The sequence below is a fragment of the Micropterus salmoides genome, unplaced genomic scaffold, assembly GCF_014851395.1.
Source record: "Micropterus salmoides isolate LMB-PRFRI ecotype aquatic unplaced genomic scaffold, ASM1485139v1 Ms_hic_scaffold_12, whole genome shotgun sequence".
Lineage (NCBI taxonomy): Eukaryota > Metazoa > Chordata > Actinopteri > Centrarchiformes > Centrarchidae > Micropterus > Micropterus salmoides.
This window is the reverse complement of record NW_024040263.1, coordinates 21,400,237-21,426,612: the sequence shown is the minus strand read 5'-3', so window position 1 is coordinate 21,426,612 and position 26,376 is coordinate 21,400,237. Positions and strand designations below refer to the sequence as shown.

Below are 26,376 nucleotides of genomic sequence, written 5' to 3'. Positions count from 1 at the left end.
TGCCCTATAGGCTCTTTAAAACAAGCACAACATGCATCTGATGTGGTCCAGGGTTGGTCTTGAAGAGGTGGTGGGAAAGATAAGACAGACAGCACTTTCAGCAAGTCTGAGTGTGCAAACTTCCAATTAATTTGGAGGGAGGCCACGCCCACCATACAAACATCCTGTCAGTGGGGTCATAGCTTCAGGTGGTATCATTGCACCATTCGACTGGCAAGGCCATGTATGGCAGAGCCATGCAGTACATGGAGCACATGGAGGATATGGAGTGGAGATAGTGAAGCCCCTGGTCTGTCAGTTAGAACAGGTATTGCTTTTTGATATAGCAAGAGGCATGCCATCTGCGTTGCATGCAGCTCATTTGTGCAACAACAATGCAGTCACACATCACAGTCCTGTGCTGGTGCTATTACTCCACAAGCCAGAGGTATGGGGGTAAACTGATGTCAATAATGAGTTGACTTTTTAGAGATAGTGTTTTCACAGGACACTGACACTGCAAACATAACATTATCTTAATGGTGATGCCATTTTCCAAGACAATTGATCTGGTCAATTCCCTATCCTGAAATTAAGTGAAAACATTTTGTTTTGCGGGATCTACTTGTGTATCACTTACAGTGATTCCCATTAATTAACGAGACCGTGGCGGCCTGCCACAGTCTAATTTGTTCCGCCATAGTTTGAAAATAAACCAAAACTATTTTTATACATAATATTACAGACCTCTAAGGTTGTGTTTTGTGGGTGCTGCTCGCACGCTCACACACTTTAGCATCTGACGAGACAACCGCTTTTCTTTAGAGATAATTACGGTAATGTTTACTGTCTGTTTCTGTCACTCGTTTCTGAGAAGGTGATTAAGCTAGCCCCACCTAAATTTGGAGTGCACACGTATTAAAACCTTCATGGTAAATGCATACTGTGTTGCCGTATGAGAGTCCTACCTGAAGAGAGGCTGTCTTCAATTTAGGCGGTAGGAGAACCACATACAACATAATTTATCAAATTGGGTCGGACTTGATGAATTTAGCGCGCGGATACACGTAATGTCTGATTTTCAAAATAAGGTGTCTGTACAGTATGGAAAAGATTACTTGGATTATATTCACAGAAAGTATAAAACATATTACATATGTCCATTAAAATTTAAAAACACCAACAATAAAATGTTAAGCAAATTACATTTTTAATTTTCTATTCTTTGATTTATTTGCTGGTAAAACATTAAATACATTTGTTGACTTTTGTTGCTGTTCCCATTATAGCTATACAATAGGTTTATGATTAAATAGATTACTAGAGCACAACATTGTTTACAAGAGGCAAAGTTCTTCATAGATAGCCTCTTAATTTTGCACCAAATTAATGCATTTAACTTAAAATGTACAAAATGCTCTTCCGAGTCAGGGTCCAGGCTAACCACCATAGTCTCTTACAATCCTGTGGGAAACACTGAGTTACACTAACAGTATTGTGAATTTCAACTTGTGTTTTCACATTAAGAGGAATTTCAGCCTTAAGGTTTCAAAATGCATGAGTGGTGATGTAAACAGTATCCTGGCATAAGTGGCCTGTTTAAGATCATCTGAACGTCTCATCAAACATGTTTATGCTCAACATTACAGCTGTGCAAACTTTGTGACTTACAGAAACTTTGGTCCATTTAAACATGGTAGAGGTCATAACATGCATAAACAGTTGAAAAAAGAAAGAAAAAACTCAAAGGCCACACGCTATGATGCATATTTTATTTTCAATATGCATATTAAATTATCATTTTTTTCATTCTTTAGATTCCCATGGCATCTCAAGGTGGATGGCAGTTAGTAAACCAAACATCTTCTGAGCAAGGAATACTTCAAATATTTCAGTGCAAAACAGCTAAAGCAAAGTTAATTAAAAAGACACCCCCCCACCCCCAAATATTAAAAAAAAAAAATAATTTAAAAGCATAGGTAACACAAATAAATAAAACAGAATGGATTTTAAGAGGAGAAACCCTTTTTGTGTAGGTTCCCTTGTTTTTCAGCAAAGAATCAACTTACAAATTCCACCTCATATACATTTATGAATATCAACATTGTGTATAGTGTAATACAATCTTGTTACAATTTCTACAAGATGTCCATATTATTAAGTGTTAATAGTTACACAAGTGAATTTCTGCCCATTTGAAGTTAAGAATTACTCAAGGTTTCTGCGTATCATCCATGTCAAAATTACTTTTTTTCCTGACAATAATATGTTGGCTAGTATTCTAAATTACACACCTCATTGTCCACTATACACATGAACCGTGAGTACCATATGTTTGACCTCGTGCAAGCAGAGGCAGGCTCACACTGGTTTGTTGTGTAGTGTAGTCAGTGTGTACATGATCGCTCTCTTCTCCACAATCACCTCAGTCACTGTGAGTGGGATCGAACACTGGTTGAAACACACAGACACGATGACACATCATCTCATTCACCCCTCATTTTCATTATATACTCTCCATCCTCCGTTCAGTTTAGTTTACCTACAGCGCATCAAGCTCATCCTACTCTATCGAGGGAGAATTCACTTAAATAAAATAATAACTCCCACTGGTCCATCTCTTTTCTTGACCATGCACATTTATCTCATTACTTTGTTTCTTAAACCGACATTTCAAAACTTTCTACGCCATCATTAACAAATCTTTCTTGTTAAATGTCTCCTGATTTTAAGCCATCCTCATTCTGCTTTTAACACTGGTCCTTTGATTCCCCCCTACAGCTTCCCGTACCTGACTCTCTACATGACATCTACGCTTAACTTGTATAACTCCCACTAGCTACACCTCTATTGCATGTATTTCTTAGTTTTCTTCTCAGTGTCCTGTACTATTTCAACAAACCACAACTTTGTACATCTGTACCAAATAGTCATCCTAACACACAGGCAATATTTACACACACTCTCATCAGAACAAGCACACACAACAAATTAATGGACCGTTTTATACATCAAAACGTCAATAATGGAGGGCAATGTAACTGTCAACTTCAGAGACCCAGGCGGGACATGTAGGAGGGGTCCTTCTGGCCGTTTGTCACAGAGTGTCACAGTTTTGTGTTGTTTACTGGGTCCCCCTCGTTTTGGCAGGTTTGGGAGTTAGCAGGCAGGGATTCAGGCAATGGGTCAGTTTGGTAAAACTGATGAGGGACACCGTTTCATTTTTGACAGTGGGTCATAATGTGAACAGATGAAGCCAGAGTGGGAGCGAGAAGAAAGCCACTTGATGCAAAGGAGGTTCAACAATTTAGAGGATGAACAGTGATTTCATCCAGAAAAGCAAAAACAGTATTTCAGAGTTTCACAAGAGCCGAGTGTGACGTCCACGTCTCTAGCCTTGACTGTTTATGGACCCGCAATTTGGCCCTTGTTCTTGTTTAAACTCCGTCTACTCCTCCGTGGCCCTCTGTCAGCAGTCAGAGACTTCAGAGGTGTTGGAGTCACTGGTGAGTTTCCGGCGTTGTCTCACAGATTTCTCCTCATCCTACAGAGTAGAACAGAGCGTCGTTTTCACCTGGTCAGTGCAGCTAAAGGTTGCTTAGAGGAACTCTAGCTCTGTTCCTCTAGTGCAGTGATGCTCAAGCTTTTTCTGTCACGCCCCCCTTCAGAAGCCAAAAAAGGTTTATGTCCCCCCACCCCAGCAAAAGTGGATTTAATAATAATAATAATTTTTAATCAATCATTTAGGTTATCAAAATAGCCTTCTAGCATCAGAGCACTTTATGTCACCACAAGAAACAAATAAAAGCAACTTTAGGTCCGCTCAACATCCACAACCCCCCTGAAGAGGCACTTCGCTCCCCCAGGGGGCCCGCCCCCAGATTTGAGAACCCCTGCTCTAGTGTCACCCCAAGTGCCAGAATGTCTTTGCACACAAGATATTAAAGATATAACTTGTACTTATACTCTTTTGCTCACAATTCTTCTTTTATTCTACATGGAAATGTAATAACTCTTTTTATACTGGTCTGATACCAGCACTCCCAGTTCCCCAAATTTTAATTCTGTGAAGTTCAATGGATAAAACTCATTGGAATGCCATCGCACTAAAAATGAATCTGTGGTCCTCTGTGAGAGAATGAATGTAACTGATAGGACAACTACATTTTATAATGACACAGAAGGAAAAACTGTATTTAATATGGTTTGGTCACGTCATGTTTTCTGTTTTTGTGTGCGCTTACTGTCTGAAAAACTCCATTCTGGCCCCACTCTCCAGGGGAGTGGTCCTCAGGGTCCTCTGCGTCCTCCTCCTCTTCCTCCCCCTCCTCCTCTCTCACTGTGTCCATCCCGTCTTCCTCGTACTCTGTCAGACAGTCCGACTCCTCTGTTGAACAGAAAGATTTAGAGGCAATATTACAGAGAGAATTTTATTGTGTGACTGAACCACCAGGTTTAGATAGCACCCATAAAATATCAGGGACATCTGCTACTGTATTTCCAGACCAGGTGAAAGCTAACCCTTATTTATTACACAGATTAAATCTGACGCAATCCTGAGGGGGAACTGTACATCTAGAGCGTCTGCTGCAACAAGGACTTTAAAACACAATGTTTTTAAGCTGTTTAAAAAATGTTAACCACTATAAAAAGGAATTACACTGGAGGAGGAAGCATTCAGATATTTTACTTAAAAGGTCGTTCCAGTATTGTTATCATTATTACCATTAAAACGTTTTGGAATCAGTGCAGTAGATGGCTTCAGCCGACAGCTGCATAATCATCGGTGCCCCATCAAAATTACGTCCACAAAAAGTGCTCCTGTTGGCCACCGACAGGCTCAGACTCTTATACCAGGTGTCTAACAATATCATGGGAAGGATCCATACGAGTGACTCCGGGTGACAGAAGTCACTCATGGACAACTCTGAAATCTTGTGAGAGTTGAAGACAACGGTGGAAACGAGTCACAGTTTGAGAGAGGAGTTTGTTGTTTTGGGTTAATGTTAGAAAATAAAGTCTTGCTAGCAGCTCCTCTGTGAACACAACAAACTCCTCTCTCTCGTTATCACTGGGACATGACGTAAGAGCTGTTATTTCTTCACATTCTGTTAACGTTGGTTGATTTTTTGAATGCTTTATTGGATGAACTAAAATTCTGGCCAAATCTTACACATTGTACCTTTGAAGGACTAAAAGTAGTTGATGCAGAAATATGATATAATATCATTATATATTACTGATTATTAGATGGTCGAGGTGAAGCTCATTGTTAACTATTTTGTATCGGACTGAAAGTAATGATTATAATCTTGATGGATTAATCTGCTGATTATTTTCTCTATTAATCAATTGATTGATTGGTTTGTAAATATTCTAAAAATAGGGAGAAATGGTGTCACAATTACCCAGAGCCCAAAGTGACATCTTTACAGTGCTCGTACCAGTAGTCCTACCAGTAGTACAAAATTCTAAATGATTAAAATTTATTAAAATAATTAAAAATAAATGCAGCTAATCCTCACATTTCTGAAGCTAAACAATGACTTAAACCTTAAAAGAAAGGACAAGTCAAGTACAGTACTTGAGTATATGTACTTAGTTACGTTCCACAGCTGAGGAATTATTTCAAGACAAAAATGAATTGGCAGGAGATCCTTCACCTTCTGCAGCTACGTAGGTTTGGACCGGCTCTATCCTGGATACAATCTCTGCAAGGTCAGTGAAGTCAGCTGCTGGACACGTGCAGGACTACGAGACAAGAAACTATTATTATTTACTTTGATGGTGAAAATGTAGGTCGTTACACATCAAGTACATTACATATGATTTATGGCATGTGTGTATGCGAGTGTGTGTGTATGTGCTCTTCTCACGTCAGTTCTCTTGCTGTTGTTGTAGTCGGCTGAGCGGTGGTCCTTCAGCATGTTTTGGATAATGTCACCTCGAGCCCAGCCAGTAAACACCAACTTGCCGTGCTGGAAGCCCACATCCTGAAGTAGTTGAAATAGAAAAACAAGGTACTTTAAATATAGTAAGTAGAAGTGAGGACATGTTTTGAAACTCTGTAACTCTGAACTGATTTATTTAGTTTATTTGGTAAAATGACATCCATGTTAAAATGTGAAGCTTGTGGCATTTTAACATTTACAGTATAAATCATGATAAATCATAATGATAGTCTTTTTTGGTAATCATCAAATCAGGCAAACAAAACAATCGTCAAGAGGGAAGACAGCAGCAAAACTGTATTTCAGATAAGTGTGCTGCTGGGTTGGATTTTGTGAATAGGAGCTGGATTATTCTACAGTCCCCTCCAAAAGTATTGGAACGGTAAGGCAAATTCCTTTGTTGTTCACTGAAGACATTTGGGTTTAACATCAAAAGATGAGTATGAGACAAGAGTTCAGAATTTCAGCTTTTATTTCCTGGTATTCACATCTAGATGTGTTAAACAACTTAGGACATATCACCGTTTATATTAGACCACAGCATTCTTAGGTGAGCAAAAGTCAAGGAACAAATAATCTTAAAGTAAATAACATTTAATATTTGGTGGCATAACCCTTGCTTGCAATAACTGCCTCAATCCTGTGACCCATCGACATCACCAAACTGTTGCATTTTCATTTGTGATGCTATTCCAGGCTTTTACCACAGCTTCTTTCACTTCTTGTTTGTTTCGGGGTGTTTCTCCTTCAGTCTCCTCTTAAGGAGGTGTAATGCATGCTCTATTGGGTTAAGGTCAGGTGATTGACTTGGCCAGTCTAAAACCTTCCACTTTTTCCCTCTGTACTTCTTTGCAAATTTCAACCTGGCCTTAATTACTCATTCTTACTGCTGGTTTGCATCTTGTGGTGTGGCCTCTATATTTCTTCTCTCTTCCAACAGTGCACTGTGATACCTTCACCCCTGCTCTGTGGAGGTCGTTGGTGATGTCACTTACTGATGTTTTGGGGGTTTTCTTCACAGCTCTCACGATATTTCTGTCATCAACTACTGCTCTTTTCCTTGGCCGACCTGTTCGACGTCTGTTGCTCAGTACACCAGTAGTTTCTTTCTTTTTCAGGACGTTGCTAATTGTTGTGCTTGCTACGCCCAATGTTTGTCCAATGGCTCTGGATGATTTTCCTTCTTTTCTCAGCTTGACAATGGCTTGCTTTTCTCCCATAGACAGCTCTCTGGTCTTCATGTTGGTTTATCCTCTTTAACAGTAAATGCAGTCTTTATAGGTTTGAACCAAGGATGAAAACTTAGACTAGTCATGCAGAGCTATTTAATGTTTGGACAATCAACCTAAAAGGCAACACCTGGGCAACAAGAAACATCTGTCAGTCACATGTTCCAATAGCTTTGCTCACAATGGGTGGGTTCAACAAAAGGGTGGTATGTCCTGAGTTGTTTAACACATCTAGATGTGAATACCACGAAATGAGAGCTGATATTCTGAACTCTTGTCTCATACTCATCTTTTGATCTTAAACCCAAATTTCTTCAGTGAACAACAAAAAGAAAGGAATTTGCCTTACCGTTCCAATACTTTTGGAAAGGACTGTATGAACAGGAAAAAGGAAGTGCAACAGGAGCACAGCTGCTCTGCAGCTAAAGTTGAAGGTGGAAAGAGTTAATGCATATTCCCTCTTCTTCTTACCAGACATTCACACCTTAAACAGCACTGTGTTAAAAGATGCAAGACAGGTAGTTTCAGTCTCGATGATCTCGATGACAGTAGAAGTATGTGTTGACATTAAAAAATAATATATCATGAACGTGCGCTTGCATGTATGTGATTGGCCAATGCATCACTTTGCAAGTTGGATTTAGCTGAGTAAAGTTTTTGGGCAGACGATCCTGCCTTTATTTGCCAGAGATATATAGTGCTAAAGTCTGTCATGGCTGTAGCCTTTAAAACAAACGCACATGGAGTGATGCCAGAGAAGCAAAATCTTCTTTGTAGAACGAAGCAATGGGTTCAACACTAACCACGATTAACATAACTAGTATGACAGTGAGGCAGTATTGACTGTGCTCTTATTTGCTTGCTGTAAATAAATCACGGTATCACAATTAACTTGTTTCCAAATGCAAACATTACAAGTAAAATCATAAAAATGAGCAATGATCATGAAGTGACTCACATAGATTTCGTCGAACTTGCCAAAGTCCATGGTCTTGAAGCGGTCGATGGGTGGTCTGATGTACTCGCAGTATGCACTCTTCTTCACCAGCTCTAATTGCCGCACACAAGACACATAGGCCAACCGAGACTGGATCTCTGCCATGTCTGGCACCTGCGGAAGAAGCAGATGTGGGGATGCTACTAGAATTTAATATTTCTCGATCTGCAGACTCAGAAGCTAAATCATCCCTGCTACATACTGACTGGAAACTTGCATAAAGTATTCGATATTTTAAGATGATGAGTCAGTAATAGTTACAAATGCCTTGTGCTGCCAACCCGTCATGTACCTTTACTTTCTCTGCCCAGGGATTGATCCGTTTCCACAGCAGCCACCAGCCAGACAGGCAGTCGCCATAGTTACAGAGGTCGGTCTCGTCTTGGCTACCCACGTCAATGGCAATGACTGTTCTGGCACCCATGTTCCTTGCAATGTCCGCTGTTGGACGTGGAACGTGTACACCAGCATTCACACACACGCACACAGCCGCACGAGCACAGCATGACAAAATCCAGCAGCAGAGATGTAAGACAATGAATCCTGTGTTATTAAGCTTGTTTCAGGATAATATCTGTTTCCTTAAACCTTTATTAGGAGCCAGTATGTTCAAACAGACTTGCACCACAAAAACATAATTTTTTAAAAAGTTGTCAGAAACACTCTAGAGCATTTATGGCCAATTAGTGACAGAAACACTGCAATAAAAATAAAAATAATAGAGAAATGTATGCTTTCCTAGCCAATGAGCACAGGGCCTGAGGTCATGACCTTTCTCACTGACTTGTTAGTGTTAAAAAGAGCGTTGGGGCAGTGAACATTTTTGTGGTGTTGGGCCCATTCAAAGACAGAAACAGGAAGACAAGCCCAAAGCACTGATCCAGTGTGCCAAGAACAACTATAAATACAACTGATGGAGCACAAACACTTCAGGGAGAAGGCAGAATAGCAAAGGTCAGGAATAAGGGATGCTGATTTTATAAGGCTCCCTTCAGTTGGATCAACCTTTGGGCCCAGAAAGCACTATATTTCACAAACCTCTAGAATGAGTGTCGCTTGGGAGATAATGAGACATGATTCCTGTACCAAGAATTACAACAGCTCATTCCAGAGCTTTGTGAATTATGGCTGTGCTTCATCAGTACAGAGTACATGCTTTATCATAGCTGAACAGACAGACTCAGCAGAGTTTTCATCTGTGCACCATTATGAAAGCTAATGACAGTTTATGTATTCTGTAAACATTACAGGAATGTGTACATTTGGTTCGATGTGTTTCTAAAATGCTTTCAGGTAATGAAGATGTATTGAAATGGTGCGCAGACAAAAAAACATCTCCTCCCATCTACTCAAACAGACTCCACTAATTTTTTCTCTGGTTGAAATGGAAGCAAATACTGAAGCTTCAGTAACATGAACAAAAGACAAAGGGCTGGGTGATATGGTTGAAATCATTATCACAATATTAAGAAGGATATTTTCCCATATCAGTTATGAGTTAGGTGAGGCCAAACTCCTCATAGGTGTAAAACGTGGAAAACAAACTCTGCTAGTTTTAAAATACAATTGCTTGGAGATATTAATTTGGAAAACAGAATGATAACATGATATGACCATATCACCACGGTATTAAAGTCAATAAACGATAATAGTGAATTTTTGCCCAGCCCTACAGAAAAGTGCTCATTATCACGAGGGGAACCAGACTTTAATAATATCAAATCAGACTGGTGTCTTCTGACATAAAAAAAAAGAAATCACATTATAGTTTAAACGTCAGAAACTTCAATATTTTTTTTCAGGATACTAGTGATTCCCCATTTTAAGTTGAACACTTTTCTGACACCAGGCTGTTTGATAGACAAATACTATGTTCCCCAATTCAATGTCATATTTCTTAGTTTAATTAAAACCTTGTCATCATATACACTTGAATTAAATCTCAATATAACTCAAAATGCTGACTTTCCCCCCATCTAGTAATACAGAATATTTAAGGGTCTGATAGAGATTGTTTCCTCACTGAGGTTACTCATTTTTTATCATTTACTTTTAATTAGTTTGAATTGATGGTCTGAACTGGCTCAATATTCAGATGGGGAAAAGTCAGCACACTCCTCCACTACCACCTGACTTCCCTCCATCAGCATTAAGAAAAGCCCACGTCTATATACTTACCCAGCCTATAAATAACTTGATTAAAACCCCTCATAATAATGATCCCGTCCCTCACTCCACCTCCCCCCTCCTCTGGGGGACAGGAGTTTGATCACTGAGGATTGTGTGTTGGATGGGGGGAGGGGTGGAGGAGAACCACCTCTACTTGCCTGGCAGATTGTTGATGTAGCCACCGTCCATTAGCAAGTTGCCATCTTTGGGGTCGCAGAGAGGCGGCAGATACCCCGAGAGGGTCATGCTCGCTCGCACATAACGCCACAGAGAGCCTGACACACCAGGGAGGGAAGGAGGGAGGAGGAAGGGGGGATAACATCTCAATAATGTTTGCTATACGTTTCAGGTTAGTGTCGACACAGACCACAGTCCAAACACCAGAGGGAGGTCAGGCAAAGGAAGTTAGCCGATCCCTGCAAAGGCTAGGACTGTGGTTCTGCCCACCTTTAGACTCTGCTGTACACCACTGCAAACCTCATTACCTTGCACAAAGACCCTGTGTGACTTGTGTGAAAGGTAAAAAAGTAAATGGCAACCATCACAGAGCACCAAGGCTGTTTGAATCTCCAAACGGTGTCCCAACAACAGCAACTTATAGCATGTGACCATCTGAATTTGGTCCTGCAAAATCCACAGATCTTGTATATTTAAGCCAAAATCAATCACGATTACCCGAGGAGAAGAAGTAATGAAAATATATCGTAATGGACCTACTTTAATTATCTACATGTTAGAGAAGGAGCAGCGGCAGATGTAGTGACAATGTTTGGAGATCCTTCACCGTGAACATGGCAGGGAAGCACCCAGCCTGCCCAGTCTTGCAGTCCAGTTCAATGCCAGCAGGGGGCAGGAGCAGGCCAGGCGCTGCATGGGTTGGAAGGATAAGGAGCACCACAGAGAAAAGCGAGGGGTGCAACTCTGTGTGGAGTATACGTATGTGAATGCTGAGGCATAATTATCTTACTGAAATATGGCTTTAGAGGGATTACTACCACCTACAGCTTTCCAAATTTTAATGTAATGTAAGGGCTTTATTCAGTTTGTACAGTCGCTCTAATGGGCAACAGTAGGATCCAGAACATATATCCCACCCCCCACCTCCCCAAAAAACGTGTTTATATATATATATATATATATATATATATATATATATATATAAAATATGCATGAGAAATATATACATTGGCTCAGTGCCTAAGACTGGCATGCACATAGAAGCAAGCAAAGCCAGGGGAAAGGACAGGTGTAGGAGAGACCGAATATGTTCCTGTAGGTAGAGGTGATTGCAATGAAACAGAATCAATTTCACAGGGACCTCACAGGGAAACAAGCTGCAGATCAGTCCAAAGGACACGCACATTTAGGCCCACTGACACGCACAATGATCCGCACCAACAACTGACAGATGCAATGTTGACATGGTGCGGCCCTTCAGTATCTCCAGTAAGGCAGGAGTGACATCTTCGACACTATCAGCTTTCCTTTAAACACACAGTAACGTCTGGTCTCTATACTAGATCTCAAACTGAAAATCCAACTAAATCCAAGCCAATCAAATTTGATTAACGTCGGCCAAGTTAGTAACTGAATTTTAAAGTTTAAAAATAAGTAAGTAGAGAGGTGCATGAAGGCATCAGTATTTACAAGCCACATCCAGAATGTTATAATATATATATATATAAATAAAAGGTGATTGGAACATTTTAGCAAATGTAGGGGGCCTGAAGAAGCCAGACCATCATGCATCACTCTATGACACATAGATGTCCAGACATGCGTGGGCAAAACCTCACATCTCATACAAAAGTAAGATATATTCAGAGGTGGACTCAAGCCAAATGGAAAAAGTGTGTTGTGTGAAACAAAAAACAATTACAGAGCATGATATGTACTGTTGGCCGTTATACAGTGAAAGATGAGGCACTGATTGGATCAATCCCAAGACATGTAGTGGATTTAGTCTTTCCTTCCAAACCATGGGCTCCCAATGTCCACCTGGTCAGTGTGGAGTTAGTTACAAATGAGAACTTGGGAGGGAGAGGACGAGAAAGAGGAGGAGGGGAGCCAAGTTCGATTGTCAACTTAAGGATGGGGGGGGGGGGGTTTGGCGAGCGGGTGTTTAAAATCTGACCTGGGACATTGTTAACATAGCAACCATCCACAAGCAAGTGGCCATCCTTGGGGTCGCACAGGGGAGGTAAATAGGGGGTGTAGGACGCGCTGGCTCTAACATAGCGCCAGACGCAACCTGTCGGGTAATGGAGATGGAGAAGGAGGAACACATCAAATATGGGCCGGACTCCACATTACAGATGTAAAAAGAAAGAGAGAAAGATGGAGAGAGTACAGAGAGAGAGATGCCTGCAACATAGAGAAGAAGAGTGCAAGATGCTACCAGAGAGGAGGGGAAATACAATGGCAACAAAATGATTTACTCATGCCTACGGTTTCTACCCAAATGCAGTAAATTCTAACATGATGCCAATTTCGAATAAAAGCAGACTCTAGGACAACTCTACAGCCAATTGAATAAACCTATTTGAAGGCTAATCAAGAATGTTTAATAGACTTTGTTCAGAATGATAAGATACCAAAATATATAACATTAAAACAATATAACATTTTGTGACTGCTAGAAACAACACAATTTAGGCTAAGTAAAACAAGTCTGTGATATAAATGACAACAAATATGTTGGAAGAATGACACAAGATGTATGAAAATTAGCTTAACAACCTAAAAATAGTGATGGAAAGATTGTTTGGTGTGTTCATTCAGCATATTAAAAAAATAGTATTAGTGTTGTTAGATGACTGGTCTGACAAGCAAGGTGGGAGGACGACAAGCAGGGGCAGAAAGAGACACACAGAAACACTGAGAAGGATAAAGAAGGGGGGAGAGAGAGAGAGAGAGAGAGAGAGAGAGAGAGAGAGAGAGACCACCATTTCAAGGAGTGCTATTGGGCATTAAACTAAATTTTGAAATAAAGAATGCAGAGAAAACTGCAAAGCAAGTGGTTTTACAGTAAAGATTTTACACAGATCTCATTCTTGCCAGTTTTTTTCCCCACTGGATAAAACCAAACGATGTAATGCAAACCCATCTCACTGTGTACCTTACCACCATCAAAATAGAGTACAATTACTCAATTTTTTCTCAATTGCTGATGACATTTTCAGAATGGCACCACCCTAGCAATGTTTGACAAAAGTACACCAGAAAAACTACAGAAAGCACAAAATGGAGGTAAAAAAGTGAGAAAAGCAACATGGAAGTGAGGACGGAACAGCAGGGTGGGTTCTGGATCCTACGAATCAGCATTTTGGGGTCAGCGACTACACAGGTTATTTTGTGTATGTGCATAACCTATAGATAGGAAGCTCTGTGAAGTCTCTCTATGTGCAGAAAGAGATGGACGTAAGGGTAAGGGATTTTATTTATTTATTTATACTTAGATAGGAGTATAAAGGATTATATATATATATATATATATATATATATATATATATATATACACACACACACACACACACACACACACACACACACACCTCTCCTTACGCCTCTCCATCAAAGAAAATCGAGATATAGAAACAGTCAGAAAGATAGTAAAAAAAATTGGAAAAATTAATGAAAGACAGAAAGAAGAGGGAAGAAACTAGTGTAGTAATGTAAGAGAGGCAGATGATGGGATCAATGAGACAGAGAGGGGAAAAGGCTTTGCTCCAGCAGTTAGTTCATACACATGCCAAAATGCAAACATACGCATTCAGTGTTGCCTTGCAGGACTCAACCCCCTCAAGTTCAGTAATCAGACTGAATTATATTTAATTATAATTCAAAACATTGCATTTACAATAAACTACCAATGCCTTAACTTGATGTACAATACTGTAAATTACAAGGTAGCATAGCATTGATTATGCTAAAGAGCACATTGGATTTGGGGGTTGGTGGGGTTGTCCTTTCAGGCTAGATCTACTTTAACTAATGTTAGTGATGGTGCATTTTTTAAGTCAAACAGAACAAATTTGCCTTTATCAGCAAATACAAGCATAAGTATAGAAACATCTCCTTGGTGTTTTCTTTTGTACATATTTAATGAAATCACCTTCCAAGCCTTACTCCAAACGAGACTGAAACTGGCATGTTTCTGGAGGCGACTAAAATAAAGCAATTCTTTTTGGCTTTGATATAGTATGCAGGCTGACCCACAAACATAACCGTCACCACTGCCTTAAAATACTCTTGCTTGCAATTCATCCATAATGTGATGTAAACGACCTTTATACAAACTTCTGAGCCTCATGTTTTATTATGTCCTTTAGATTTTACTATTTTACTTCTTGTTGTGATGAACTAAATCGTGTCTACTTCCAGCAAGATTCGCAAGGTCCTTCAGCTGTCATGGACACTATTAAAACAAACACACCTAGAGTTGTAGTAACTATATTGGCATTTGCTCTAAGTGTTGTTATGAAAAACCATTTGAAAACATACCGTAACATTCAATTTAGTTTGGAGGGCATGCTGTCCAGTCACTCTAGATGATGCATAAGCAAGTTCAATTTTCTATATCCCCCCAAGTTGTGCCTACTAATACAATATATATTGACCTGTTGTATAAAGGATAAAAAAAGAAAAAGTAAATGAAGACACTTCTGAAAACTAGTGGATGGAAGCATTACTCACTCATGACACATGAATTGATGACAATGCCAATTTCACACATTAGATCGCTCTCATTCAGGGCAGTAGTAGTGATTGAGTTGTGTTAAATGTTGGGAAAGACTTGAAGCTGGGGTAGGCAACACTGGAGAAACTAGCAAGAGACAACTAGATTTTAAAAGTGTACAATTGTGTACAAAAAAAATAAACAAATCAACCCCCCCCCCCCTCCTTTCAGGCCTCCCTCCAAAGCCACTCCTCCAAAACACATGTACATGCGCAGTGAGTGCACGAGCAAAGTGCACGCAGGTAGGCCTGCGACAGCCACAGGCGCCAATTCTTTTTCATTTATGTGTCAGAGCATTTGATTTATTGATTGCTGTCAGGATGTAAAGAGAATTTCAACAAATATTACAAAGAATGCTTCTGAAATAAATTGCCTACCCCAGCTTTAAGCAATTATACCCTTCATTGTGTATGTCTATAAAATAGTGTGATAATGAACTTTATTTATAGAGCACTTATCAAAACAAAGTACAAAGTACTTCATAGTGAGGAAGACAAAAGTGAATAATAAAATACATGTATGTGTATGTCTGTGTTTGCATATGTGTGCCTCATCTACAGCTATCAAATAATGCACTGTACTAAAAAGTAATTAAAGTACTGTAATGAACAAAATTAATATCTTGACTCTCTAAAGCTTCAAAAAACATTTAGCCAGTCACAACATTAATATGACTATGAAAAGAGGAGTTGGCGACCCCTGCTGTCAGCCCAGCTGTCACTTACCATCCTGGTGAACGCGCATGGCTGAGGCCGTGATGTCAGTGGTGACATTGAAGTATGGCAGCCACAAGTCCTGGAGACACAGAAAGTATTTCAGTGTCATAAATCTAATTTTCATTTTCCCATTGACTGATTCACAATCATGACCTTCTTGTGTTCTAGTGGACCTTACTGCAGTGGCAAATAAATTCTCTCTGAACTTGGAAAATTATTTAATACTGCAATCGCTCACCTCAGCTTGCTTGTCCTGGAACACTTTATAGATGCTGGTGTTGAAGGCAGAACCAGAGAACATGGAGGTGATGGGATAGGTCAGGTCTAGGACTGTTTTAAATACAGAGTTCATTGCCTGTTGAACAACAAAATACAGAGAAATCAGACTTGCTAAACTGTAAGCAAGAATTGAGGTATTCCCCTTTATATTATTTTAATATGTTGACTTTCAGGCTGTAGGGTAAATTAAACCTTTTTCATAAAAGAAAAATCCTTTTAGACATATGAGCAAGACAGAAATGACTGAATAATGGATATATAGATGTGTGCTGTACCTTGGACCACTCTCTGGCTCTCTGTTTGGTTCTGACAGCACTCCTCTCCTCAGCATACAGTGCACCAATGAATGAGCCAATCGAGGTCCCTCCAACTATGTCAATAGGAATCCCCGCTTCCTCCATAGCTTTGATCACACCCACATGAGAGCAGCCTCTGCATGGAAGAAAACAAACATGTTTGACAACTGAGCTGAGTGGTAAAAAAAAAAAAGAGCACATTTTCATCATCCGAATCTAGTTTGGTCAAAAAAAGAATCAATCAAGTTTCAAACGGCAGAAAACGTTTTTTGGGTGATAAAACAGGTGTATTTTGACATTACAAAATCCTTCCCTGCACTTCCTTACGTATTGGTAAAATGAAGGGGATTTAAGGGCTGGGTGGTCTGCATTGTTATTGCTACAAAACACTAAGACTTGTAAGACACAAGCTCCTCTCTACACATCTGATAGTTGTGGCTCAGCCGTCTTTGGACAGCCCTGCTCACCTGGCTCCACCCCCTCCCAGCACCAGGGCAATGCTGTTTCCGGTCAGGACTCGGGCCAGCCGAGAGAAATCACTGTGCCTGTCTGCCGTTTTCTCAAACACCTTTTCATATACCTCCCTCTGCACAAATACAAAAAATACCCATGAAAATGCAGTGAAAGCATCAACATCACATTAACATTCAACAACATAAGAACAGTATTTTTGCACATTTTCCATGTTGAAGCCCCATTGATGACAAGACTATCATTTCATAACAGTGCTCTTAGATTACAGTAAAGAAAGAGTGATCACTAAGTCACCTGATTCTAGCCAGTACAGCACACCATAATGCAGTATATACATACTAGTTTGCTGGGGCTGCGTCTGGAGAAGACCCTGCGGGGACACTTGAGGTGCAGATGCCCTGAGCACCAGCTACGCATATTGAGCCACTCGACCGTCCTGGAGGGGCCCGGCCCATCCTCTTTGTGCAGAAGGATCAGCTGCTTCAGAGCCCGGACTGCTGTGTTCTCCAGCATCTGCTCCAACTGGAGGGGAAGAGAAGAGGAGAGAAACAAAACTTTAAAAAAGACCGAGTAAATGTACTTATTTACATTTGAAATTTTACACACATACCTCTCCCAGGGTTGGTTCCTGGTCGCCCAGGCCGACGATCAGGATGCAATCCGCCTGGCGGATGCAGCGCTGAGTCCAGGGGGTCATACTGTTGTCAGTCTGATACAGGACAATCCGATTGATGTCCTCCTGCTGGGCCAGCCAGCCGGAGAGACGGTACTCGTGGATACTGATGGATACAGGAGAAAAGCAGGGATGAGGATGTGAAACAGCGTTTGAATTCACCAAAACAGATGGCACATAGAAATGGCTGATGACAGGAAAAAAATAATTGGGAAATACAGTGAGTGGAAATGATAGCTATCAATAATGACAAACTTAAATGGGAAAAGAAAGAGTGTGGGAGATAATGAAAAAAGGTGGCAGTTGGAAAACTGTTGGACTAAGAGTTGAGATGTTTTTCTGATCGTCAAACTGACCTGTCCAATGCAGAAGCACCCAGTCGCTCTCTGATTATTTCACTGGTTAATAGCAGAGTGGGCCCTGCAATTGTCGAACAGAGGCAGTGTAAAATGTATGAATGCAAACACAGAACAGGACGTCAGACGTCCAAATGTGTATTCTATTTTAACTTTAACATACTGCATTACATGATACTAATTGACATAATACCATGTCATGCAGTAATGTACACTTCCCTGTATAACCGGGAACTAAACAGAAATTCAGCAATCCCAGATCCATTAAAAATGTGTGGGCCTACCAATGGCACTGAGGGCATGACTCAGCTCCAGGTTGAATGCATTAATTGGCACCTCATCACACACAGGCAGGACAGCCACAGTGGAGAGGTTGCTGGCGGGGTTGGTGACATCGGCACTGGTTGTCATACTGGGTAGACTCAGGGCTGAACCTGGAAGACAGGATCACAGTGTGTAAATGGAGAATGCTGTGCTTTAAATGCATAAGGCTGGACTAAAAGACATAAGGAGGGAGTGTGTTTATGTGTAACTAAAATGCGCCTTGTCATCACTTTACCTGAGAATGGCCCTCGACCCTGCTGAAGGTTCCCCAGAATCTTCTGGCCTAACAAGTGGATCAACCTTGTCACCACCTAAAACAGACATTGAGCATCAGTACTATTTTTAGATTTACACACACAACCAGATCAAGACGAAGTCACTGACCTGGGGATATCGTCTCTTGATGTTGTTGAGTGTTCCCTCTGGCAGTTTGACCAGCTCTGTGTCTCTCACAGCGTGGACGGTGGTGGCTCTTGGCTGTTTGGTCAAGGCCTCCACCTAAAGTATAAGGCAAGACCATGAGATGTTATAGAACTAAGAAAACAAATTATACCAGGATGGTAATAATAATGATAAATAAACTGATTAATATTTCCTGCAAGATGACTGAGTCAAAGTATCCAGTAAATGTCTGCTCCAACTACTCATCTAGTAGATGTTACATTATCCCTGTTACATTCTTCCCCCCCCCCTGCTGGTCATGATGTACAACTCTAGATGATGGTGACTCGTGTCTGGTTTTTCCCTCAGGTGTTTTAGGTCCGGGTGACGAGGGGAGAAACTCATAAGAGGGGGCTGGGCACTTGACTCTCTCTTGTCCACCTTCCAGCCATGGCAGGAGCAGACCACAGAGATTGCGACTGATTTGTATTCTTTTGATTATTGTTCTTTTCTTATATTTCTGATGGAACTGGTAGTTTAGTTTCCGCAGCTTTATTTCTGTTTGTTTAGATAGGGATTGGTTTAGGGTAGAGGGGAAGCCTCCAGATCCCCTTCGTGGGCTGGTCTGGAGGGCTTCCCTTTCTTTTGTTTGTTTTGGCCAGCGCATCAGATTTGTTTTGTTTGAATAAAATTTTGAACTTATTTCATGCTTATTTCAATAAACTTATGTTTTTTTGTATAACTCCTGGACTCTTTGATTATGTTCGACCTCCATTGTAACAAGCTTTGGTGGGGGTCATAACAGTAGAAAAGACATCTTATCAAAATTACTCTGAAATCCACCCATACTGCATTACAAGCAATTACTCACAATAGCAGCTCCTCGTTGCATTCTCATTTTCAGCTCCATTTTTAATTTTTAAAGCTGAAGTTTCCATTACGCACAGGCAGAATGCGACTGACAGGAAAAGAGCCTTATTCTCACCACTCCGATGAGGTCTCCTCTGCCATATTCCCCAACTAGTTCTTTCTTGCCATTTGTCTTGCGGATGACTGAACGCAGACGTCCATTCAGAACAATGTAGGTGCAGTCTGACTGGTCGTCCTGTCTGTAGATGTAAAGAGAAAAGAAAACACAGATATATCATAGGGCTGACCCCCAATAGTCGAAGATTCAATGCTTCGATGGGCAGAGCCTGATTCGACTGTCAATCTCACAGTCGGAGCTTCGCAGCGGCGTTATGAAAAGAGGATCTTACCATTTTAGGGATATGGGGGTGCTCAATGTCTGATTTTAAATAGAACTACCAGTTTTCTCCCAATAAGTTAATATACTGCCTATTACAATATACATTTCAACATATAATGCTGTAAATAGAAATGTGAAAAGAAAGAAGCTTTTAACAAATGTTTTTAAAGTACGTGAATAAATCCAAAATTGTAACCCTAACCCTTAATGAAGGGGGTTCAGTGCGCATGTGTAGGCATTATGTGTATGTGTAGTGGCAGAAGAGAAACACTTGCTAAAGAGACACAGCCCCAGCTTCACTGGTGTTGTACCGAGTTGTCCGCACCTCGCGGGACGTTCTGATCTTTTATCACCATTGATGAACCACACAAAGAATATTACATTGTTTTTAAATAGTATCTTACTTGGAATAGACCCACGAGGAAGCGCGATGTGCATGCGATGAGCCACACGGCATGCATGCAAAACTCGGCATAAGACCGGTGAATGGCAGGCGAGCAGAGAGAAAATGGTCAACAATAAGCCTCAGTTTAGCTGGAAATGTACAGTGTAGTTACACTGACTAATAAATAGAGACTGCAGCTCTGCAGATTCTCAAGATTAAAGCGGAACTACCATGTGTAAACCCCCCCCGCGCAATGGCCGCCACACATACACACATATGATTCGAGGATCAGTCGACTATAGCCAAGACAAGACAATTCGGATTTGACTATGCAAATCCTTAGTCAGGGATAGCCCTAATAAATCACAATAACTAGTACAAATAAACTGTAAATGAATACAATAGACAATGAGATGTTAAACCAAAGTGTACAGTGTGCAGGAAGAAGCTATTATTTGTCTGTGTCAAGAAAACACTCAAGTAGACTACCTGTAGAGGGCTCTGCCGGCCTCAACAGCCATCCAGTCAATGGCAAAGTCCATCTGCCTGACAAAAGCCGACATGCGTATGGCCACCGTGTGAGCCGCACTCAGCACCACACTGGGCTGCTCCCTCATGATTCTGCAGGGGGCAGCATACAGCACAGGTGAAGACATGAGCGAGACTGAGCTATACAGTATTTATATTGTTTTTTAAGCACATGTTTCATAGAAAAACGGTATGGTTCTAGCAATCATGGAAGACCAATCAGTCTGTAGAGACTTTGAATTAATGTGTAATTGCACTGCAGGACTTATCAGAGGGCATTGTTGCTTGAGAGCACATCAATGATATTAAACTCTGTTGTGTGCCTGCTGAAAGTGGACTGTAAAATAAACTGTCACGAATACTCGTCATTCCCATTTATCCACATTAAAAGGCGACCAACTCACTCATAGAAATCTGACTTTGAGATCTTGAGGTAAGTACAGTCTCGGTTGGCTTTGATGGTGAAGATGAGGGGCTCTCCGGTGAGCACAGCGAGTTGGCCCACCATCTCCCCTGGGTGGGTCACAAACAAGCAGACGTCTTCCTGCTTGTTAATCATCCGCTGGTAGACATGGAGACAGCCAGACAGGACAAAGTGCAGACTCACGTCCTAAAAGAGTAAAAAAAGAGGAAGACATAAGAGAAAAAGGCGATGATAAAAATAACTTTGCTGTTTTATCCTACACAATACAATATTAAAATTTTAGATTACAAAATTACAGTTGCTATATTTACTATAGTTGATTACTGTACTTGCTACTATTACTAAACTATTAATATAGCTAAACAGAGACAGATTAGTCCATTATATGTTGTCAAAAAAGGGGTCCAGTATGTCTTGTGTTAAGTACCTGGTCTCCTTGTTTGGCTAAGACGGCTCCAGCTTTTGCATGGTGCAGAGTCACTCTCCCGTTTAACAAGGATGGGTCCTAGATTTAAGAAGAAAAACAGAAAAATACTCCAAAAGTCAAATAAAGCAGTGATAAAGGACTGAGCAAAAGTGGATAAACAATGTGGACCAAATGTAATGTATCTAATTTGTTCACCATGAACTTAAATGAAAATCCAAAGCTACAGACCCTTCTACATCATTAATTTCATCCATCACACTTTGATCTATTTACACCTACATATTTCTTTTTAGTGTAACAATGCCTAGTACAAAGCACACAAAGAGGGTTTACTACTTATTGCATCAAAGCACATGTACCCATCTTCCTACCAAATTTAGTCTTGGGCTGAAATCTGCCCCTCTTAATTCTGATACTCTGGGTTTTGCTGCCAGTGTGATGAACGTGTTCTGTTCTTTACACAGACATTATTGATCAGAAATACAAAAGGAAGATTTTTTACTAGGAAGTTCTATAATGTGTTTGAGTTTGATTTTGGCAAGTCCTTCTGTTTAGTCCCTATGGGTTTGATAACAATTACACTTCAGGTTGTGTAAAACTGCATATGAAGATTTTTCTCAATAATGTCTGTTGCATCCTAGATGCCATGTGATATCACTACATAATAACATCAAGACACACCATTAGTAAACAAACAAATAAAATAATCAAACAAACCTCAATCTTCATGAGTTTGAGGATCTCTTTCTGAGCTTCCTCAAACAGAGCAGTGCTAGATCGACAGGATACAGGTGTAAACATATTGTCCACTCCTGACTCTTCCTCTGGATACAGATAGATCCCTGAGGGAACCTCCTCTACTGTCACCCTCCTCTCCCGCTGGTCCTGCGATACAGACTGTAACGGTACACATACAAGAAAATGTTTGATATAAAATCTAAAATCTCCCTCCTGTTAAAAATTGTAGATCTGCCCCTACAAAAAAACTCATACAATGACATCTTACAGTGTCAGATAATATTATATACGTATCTGTGTTTTTGACATACTGAACAATAAACATCACATTTACAGAGACAATTCCAGAGCCAATATTTTAATATCACACATAACATAACATTATTAGATTGGGCTACTTTATATGCTGAATGACTTTGTTATTTATGTCCTGTGGCAAACTTTGTTCTCAAACACTTATCCAATTTTATGTAATGCAATCAGTTAAGTAAGCCTCATCTCATGTGTCTAAAGAATCTGCAGTGCACTGACCCGAGTGAAAATAGGAGGCGTGTTGCCGTCCTCTGCAGAAACAGAGATCCGTCCCCTTTCATATGCCATGTCAAAGTCTGATCTCAGACTCTTCTGCATACCTGCACAGACAAATGATTGTGTTTGAAAAGAAACAAATGAATAGCTTAATAGACCAAACAAGATGTTTTCAAAAATGGTCACCAAGCTATAATTTTTCAGCAGTATTTCTGGTGGACATGTTGGACACTCAGGTGTCCATCTGAAAGCTGTGAGGATGAGTACAAAATGTTTTTTTTGTATGATTGGGATTTTTATTTAAGTATAAACCAGAGCAGGGAGGTTAACTTTGTTGCACTACCAAAAATGCAGGCATCCAACATTTATCATAATGTAATATACAGACAGAGATTTTGGATGCAGAGGAGCTCAAAACAAATCAAATGCTTTCAATATGACTGCTTATTGAAAGCAGCTGCAATGCTTTCAATATATATGGTGGGAACATGCCCAAAGACAAGGTACAAGTAGTGTATTGCAGATAGGTATGGTCAGGCATATCAATGTTTCTACGAAAGTACTTTCTTAAAATAGCCCATCATACAGCTAAAACATGTTACCTGTTATTTGGTAAAACTAAAGTACATCAATAAAAACATTATCTCTCTGAACAAGAGTGAAGTTCCTCACAAGCAATGTCCACAGGCATGGAGATTGTCCTGCTAAGAGTTGGTACTGTTCCATCCTTCCCTTGTTCCCCTCCTGTACACACAGCAAACCACAGGTGCAGAATTTAAGAAGCAACCAAACACTGGAGTGAAATGGAAAGTCAAGATATTTATATATTTAAGCTTTAACGGAAACCAATAAGTTTATAATTAAGATTAATTTTCTCAACATCTCAGAGGGACTTTGAGTTAATAATTTACAAAAAACATTTTATCATCCTATTACAGTCGTTCTAGTTTTTTCAACCCCACCTGTAGCTTCACCCTTAATGGCAGCTTCCCGGTGCTCCTCAGACACTGTCAGGCTGCCAAAGCGCTTGCCGTGACGGATGGGACTGGTGCGAGTCGGGTGGGGAGACGGAGGTGGCAGACGCGAGGGCTGCATTTCCTGTTGGATAAGTGCGAGCGGGATGTGATATGATGTATGTGTTCATTTGTGTGTGTGTGTGTGTGTGTGTGCGCGCGCGCGCGCGCGCGTGTGTGTGTGCGTGCGTACGAGATGGGGGAGAATGGAAAGAGACACACAACATCAGCATTTAGTGCCTGAAATCATAATAAAAACAGTATGTGTGCTGAGCTAATGATGCAAAACTCCTGATAAATGCCAAACCACATCACCCACCTATGTTTGCATGGGACTGTGGTGTACTGTGTCACCTGCGTGCGTGCGTGCGTGCGTGCGTGCGTGCGTGCGTGCGTCTGTGACCAACTCACATGGCTGAAGAGCTCATTGGTGAGCCCCAGATAGTTGTGCAGGGCTAGGACCGTTACTCTTTGGAGACGAACCATGATAATCTGAACAGATACAGGAAGTGAATCATTTGATATGTCACGTGCAAATTGACAGATGACTTTTTCAAAACCACTTCAGTTTTATGAGCACATATTCATTTCTGGCCAAAAGTACAATACATATACATTCAACACACGCAATGGACACAACTCTCACCTGCACTACCCGCACCAGGCTCTCAGGGTACTTCTCAAATATAGAGAGGAAGGCTTCTACAGGTAAACGGAGAACAGTGGAAACCTCCGCAGCCCGTGCCGACACCGTTCTATAAGGCTTCTGGTGGCCCTGGACACAAAGATCCCAAAGAAAATGTTCACATTTTATGAAGCTCTGATGGGGGAGGTGGTGGCAAGAAGTGGTTATGACCTACTGTGATGACATCCAGGATGCTGAGGAGGCTGTGGACACTGTCGCCTGGGTAAACCTCCTTCACAACACTTTCTTTGCCATCCTGGAAGACAGGAATAACACATGCATCTCGGTGTGTATAGTTGATATAGACTCTATTGAGACTGGCTGTAGATACACATTTGTCCTTAAGAGGGCAACCTTTGCTAACAGCCATAATCCCCTTGTTGCCTAATAAGATTATGAGTCAAATGTTAATAGATGCTAATGCCTTGTTAAAGCCAGAACTCTCATGGTTAAGCCCCTTAGAATATTTGTTTTAGGTTTTTAGACATTAGACCAAATGATTCTCAAACACCAAAACAACTGTTGCATGCATGGAATTCACAGGTAATCATTATACATGGGCATGCATACCGTTCCAGTAAGGCACAGTTCTAGTTTTCCATCCTGAACCACGTAGATGCTGCTGTCAGGCTGGCCCGGCCTGAAGACGTACTCCCCTTGTTGAAACTGCACGAACACCATGTGTTTACACAGCTCCAGGAAGAGGGGCTTCTCAAAGTGACCCAGCACACTGTAGTAAAGGACAACAGGTGTGAATGCTCATCAGTCTGGGTTATATAATCTAAAATGAGGGGCATTTTTAAAGCCTTTGTTAAGTTGTGTGGAATGCTATTAACTGAGTTTTATTAGCACAGTTGCTCATGCCTGACAGGATTTTCTTAATGTACGGACATGTTTGGGCCTTTCGAGGATTAGATATATGTACATTATAAAACAATTAAATAGATGTGACGAGGAAGACCAACCTACCGGACATTTTTGAGCATGTAGAGCACCTCGGAGGGGAGGTGGGAGTTGGCCACATCAAACTCAGTGAGATCAGCCTCCAGCACTGAGGGAGGGGGCTCCTTGGCCTGCAGGATGGGCACCTCCTTTTTAAAGCGCAGGATTCTGCACAGCAGAAAGACAGGAGGACAGACGGGAATGAGTGTGAAACGGTGAACAGGTCATAACAGTAAATAGAGGCTTTATTATTGGTGTGAGTAAGCTTTCTGATATACTTTTTGGCAATGTTGAGCATCTTCTGCTTCTTCTTGAGGCGTGGTCGAGAGGAAGAGGATGTACCCACCAGGGAAGAGGTAGACTGCGAGACCTGTTGGGAAACCTATTGGTTTAAATAGTAGTCCCATGATCCTGCTGTTGTGGTAGACTAAAAAACTAGAGGGATGACATGTGAGCCAGGCCATGATTAAACTAAAATGCTGATTTGCATACTGACTGTTGAAGTATTATAATTCTCTGTCAGCCACACACTCACTTTACGCATGATCTTTCGCCCGTAGAACATGACCTTGTCCCTCTTGCGAAAGCGGTATTTGGGGGCCTCCTGCGCTTCAAGGTCTGTCAAGGATAAGAAACGAGAAATTAGTGCAGAAATATAGTTTTCATTTTTCATGACTATCATTACATGTTCTCAGTGCACTGGTGAGACAACGATCTCTGCAGTTACTGACTTCGAAGCTGGATCCTCCGCAAGATGAAGAAGATGAGAATGGCGATGAGGACTATGGCGATGCCCGCGCCAATCACCATCCCCACCATCTGAAGAGAAGAACAAAAGAGAAAGAGAGTTGATGTGTGGACAGGGTCACATGTTGCTTAATGACAAATGTCCAGC

General features: G+C 40.9%; 1 protein-coding gene across 6 annotated transcripts in view; it reads right to left on the bottom strand.

Moving 5' to 3' along the window:
- Nucleotides 1–3,109: 3,109 nt before the first annotated feature.
- The window catches only part of pnpla6 (patatin-like phospholipase domain containing 6), a 29,709-nt gene continuing 6,442 nt past the window's right edge, over nucleotides 3,110–26,376 (bottom strand). The window contains exons 4-37 of one of the 6 annotated variants that reach the window (XM_038713940.1): nucleotides 26,213–26,300; nucleotides 26,017–26,099; nucleotides 25,760–25,863; nucleotides 25,509–25,649; nucleotides 25,110–25,269; nucleotides 24,715–24,795; nucleotides 24,501–24,629; nucleotides 24,266–24,346; nucleotides 23,804–23,939; nucleotides 23,514–23,585; nucleotides 22,845–22,945; nucleotides 22,293–22,472; nucleotides 21,576–21,653; nucleotides 21,129–21,334; nucleotides 20,686–20,817; nucleotides 19,548–19,671; nucleotides 18,566–18,679; nucleotides 18,417–18,492; nucleotides 18,142–18,291; nucleotides 17,858–17,921; nucleotides 17,439–17,607; nucleotides 17,168–17,350; nucleotides 16,822–16,940; nucleotides 16,334–16,490; nucleotides 16,018–16,134; nucleotides 15,789–15,858; nucleotides 12,460–12,576; nucleotides 10,484–10,600; nucleotides 8,449–8,597; nucleotides 8,118–8,270; nucleotides 5,856–5,972; nucleotides 5,643–5,730; nucleotides 4,224–4,366; nucleotides 3,110–3,523 (exon numbers count right to left, since the gene is read on the bottom strand). In XM_038713940.1, the coding sequence (XP_038569868.1) occupies nucleotides 3,449–3,523; nucleotides 4,224–4,366; nucleotides 5,643–5,730; nucleotides 5,856–5,972; nucleotides 8,118–8,270; nucleotides 8,449–8,597; nucleotides 10,484–10,600; nucleotides 12,460–12,576; nucleotides 15,789–15,858; nucleotides 16,018–16,134; nucleotides 16,334–16,490; nucleotides 16,822–16,940; nucleotides 17,168–17,350; nucleotides 17,439–17,607; nucleotides 17,858–17,921; nucleotides 18,142–18,291; nucleotides 18,417–18,492; nucleotides 18,566–18,679; nucleotides 19,548–19,671; nucleotides 20,686–20,817; nucleotides 21,129–21,334; nucleotides 21,576–21,653; nucleotides 22,293–22,472; nucleotides 22,845–22,945; nucleotides 23,514–23,585; nucleotides 23,804–23,939; nucleotides 24,266–24,346; nucleotides 24,501–24,629; nucleotides 24,715–24,795; nucleotides 25,110–25,269; nucleotides 25,509–25,649; nucleotides 25,760–25,863; nucleotides 26,017–26,099; nucleotides 26,213–26,300 (4,074 nt within the window). In that variant the 3' untranslated portion in view covers nucleotides 3,110–3,448. Of the gene's footprint in view, nucleotides 3,524–4,223; nucleotides 4,367–5,642; nucleotides 5,731–5,855; nucleotides 5,973–8,117; nucleotides 8,271–8,448; nucleotides 8,598–10,483; nucleotides 10,601–12,459; nucleotides 13,203–15,788; nucleotides 15,859–16,017; nucleotides 16,135–16,333; nucleotides 16,491–16,821; nucleotides 16,941–17,167; nucleotides 17,351–17,438; nucleotides 17,608–17,857; nucleotides 17,922–18,141; nucleotides 18,292–18,416; nucleotides 18,493–18,565; nucleotides 18,680–19,547; nucleotides 19,672–20,685; nucleotides 20,818–21,128; nucleotides 21,335–21,575; nucleotides 21,654–22,292; nucleotides 22,473–22,844; nucleotides 22,946–23,513; nucleotides 23,586–23,803; nucleotides 23,940–24,265; nucleotides 24,347–24,500; nucleotides 24,630–24,714; nucleotides 24,796–25,109; nucleotides 25,270–25,508; nucleotides 25,650–25,759; nucleotides 25,864–26,016; nucleotides 26,100–26,212; nucleotides 26,301–26,376 lie in introns of those variants that run through there. The other 5 variants (XM_038713941.1, XM_038713943.1, XM_038713942.1 and 2 more) reach the window with 5 other exon arrangements.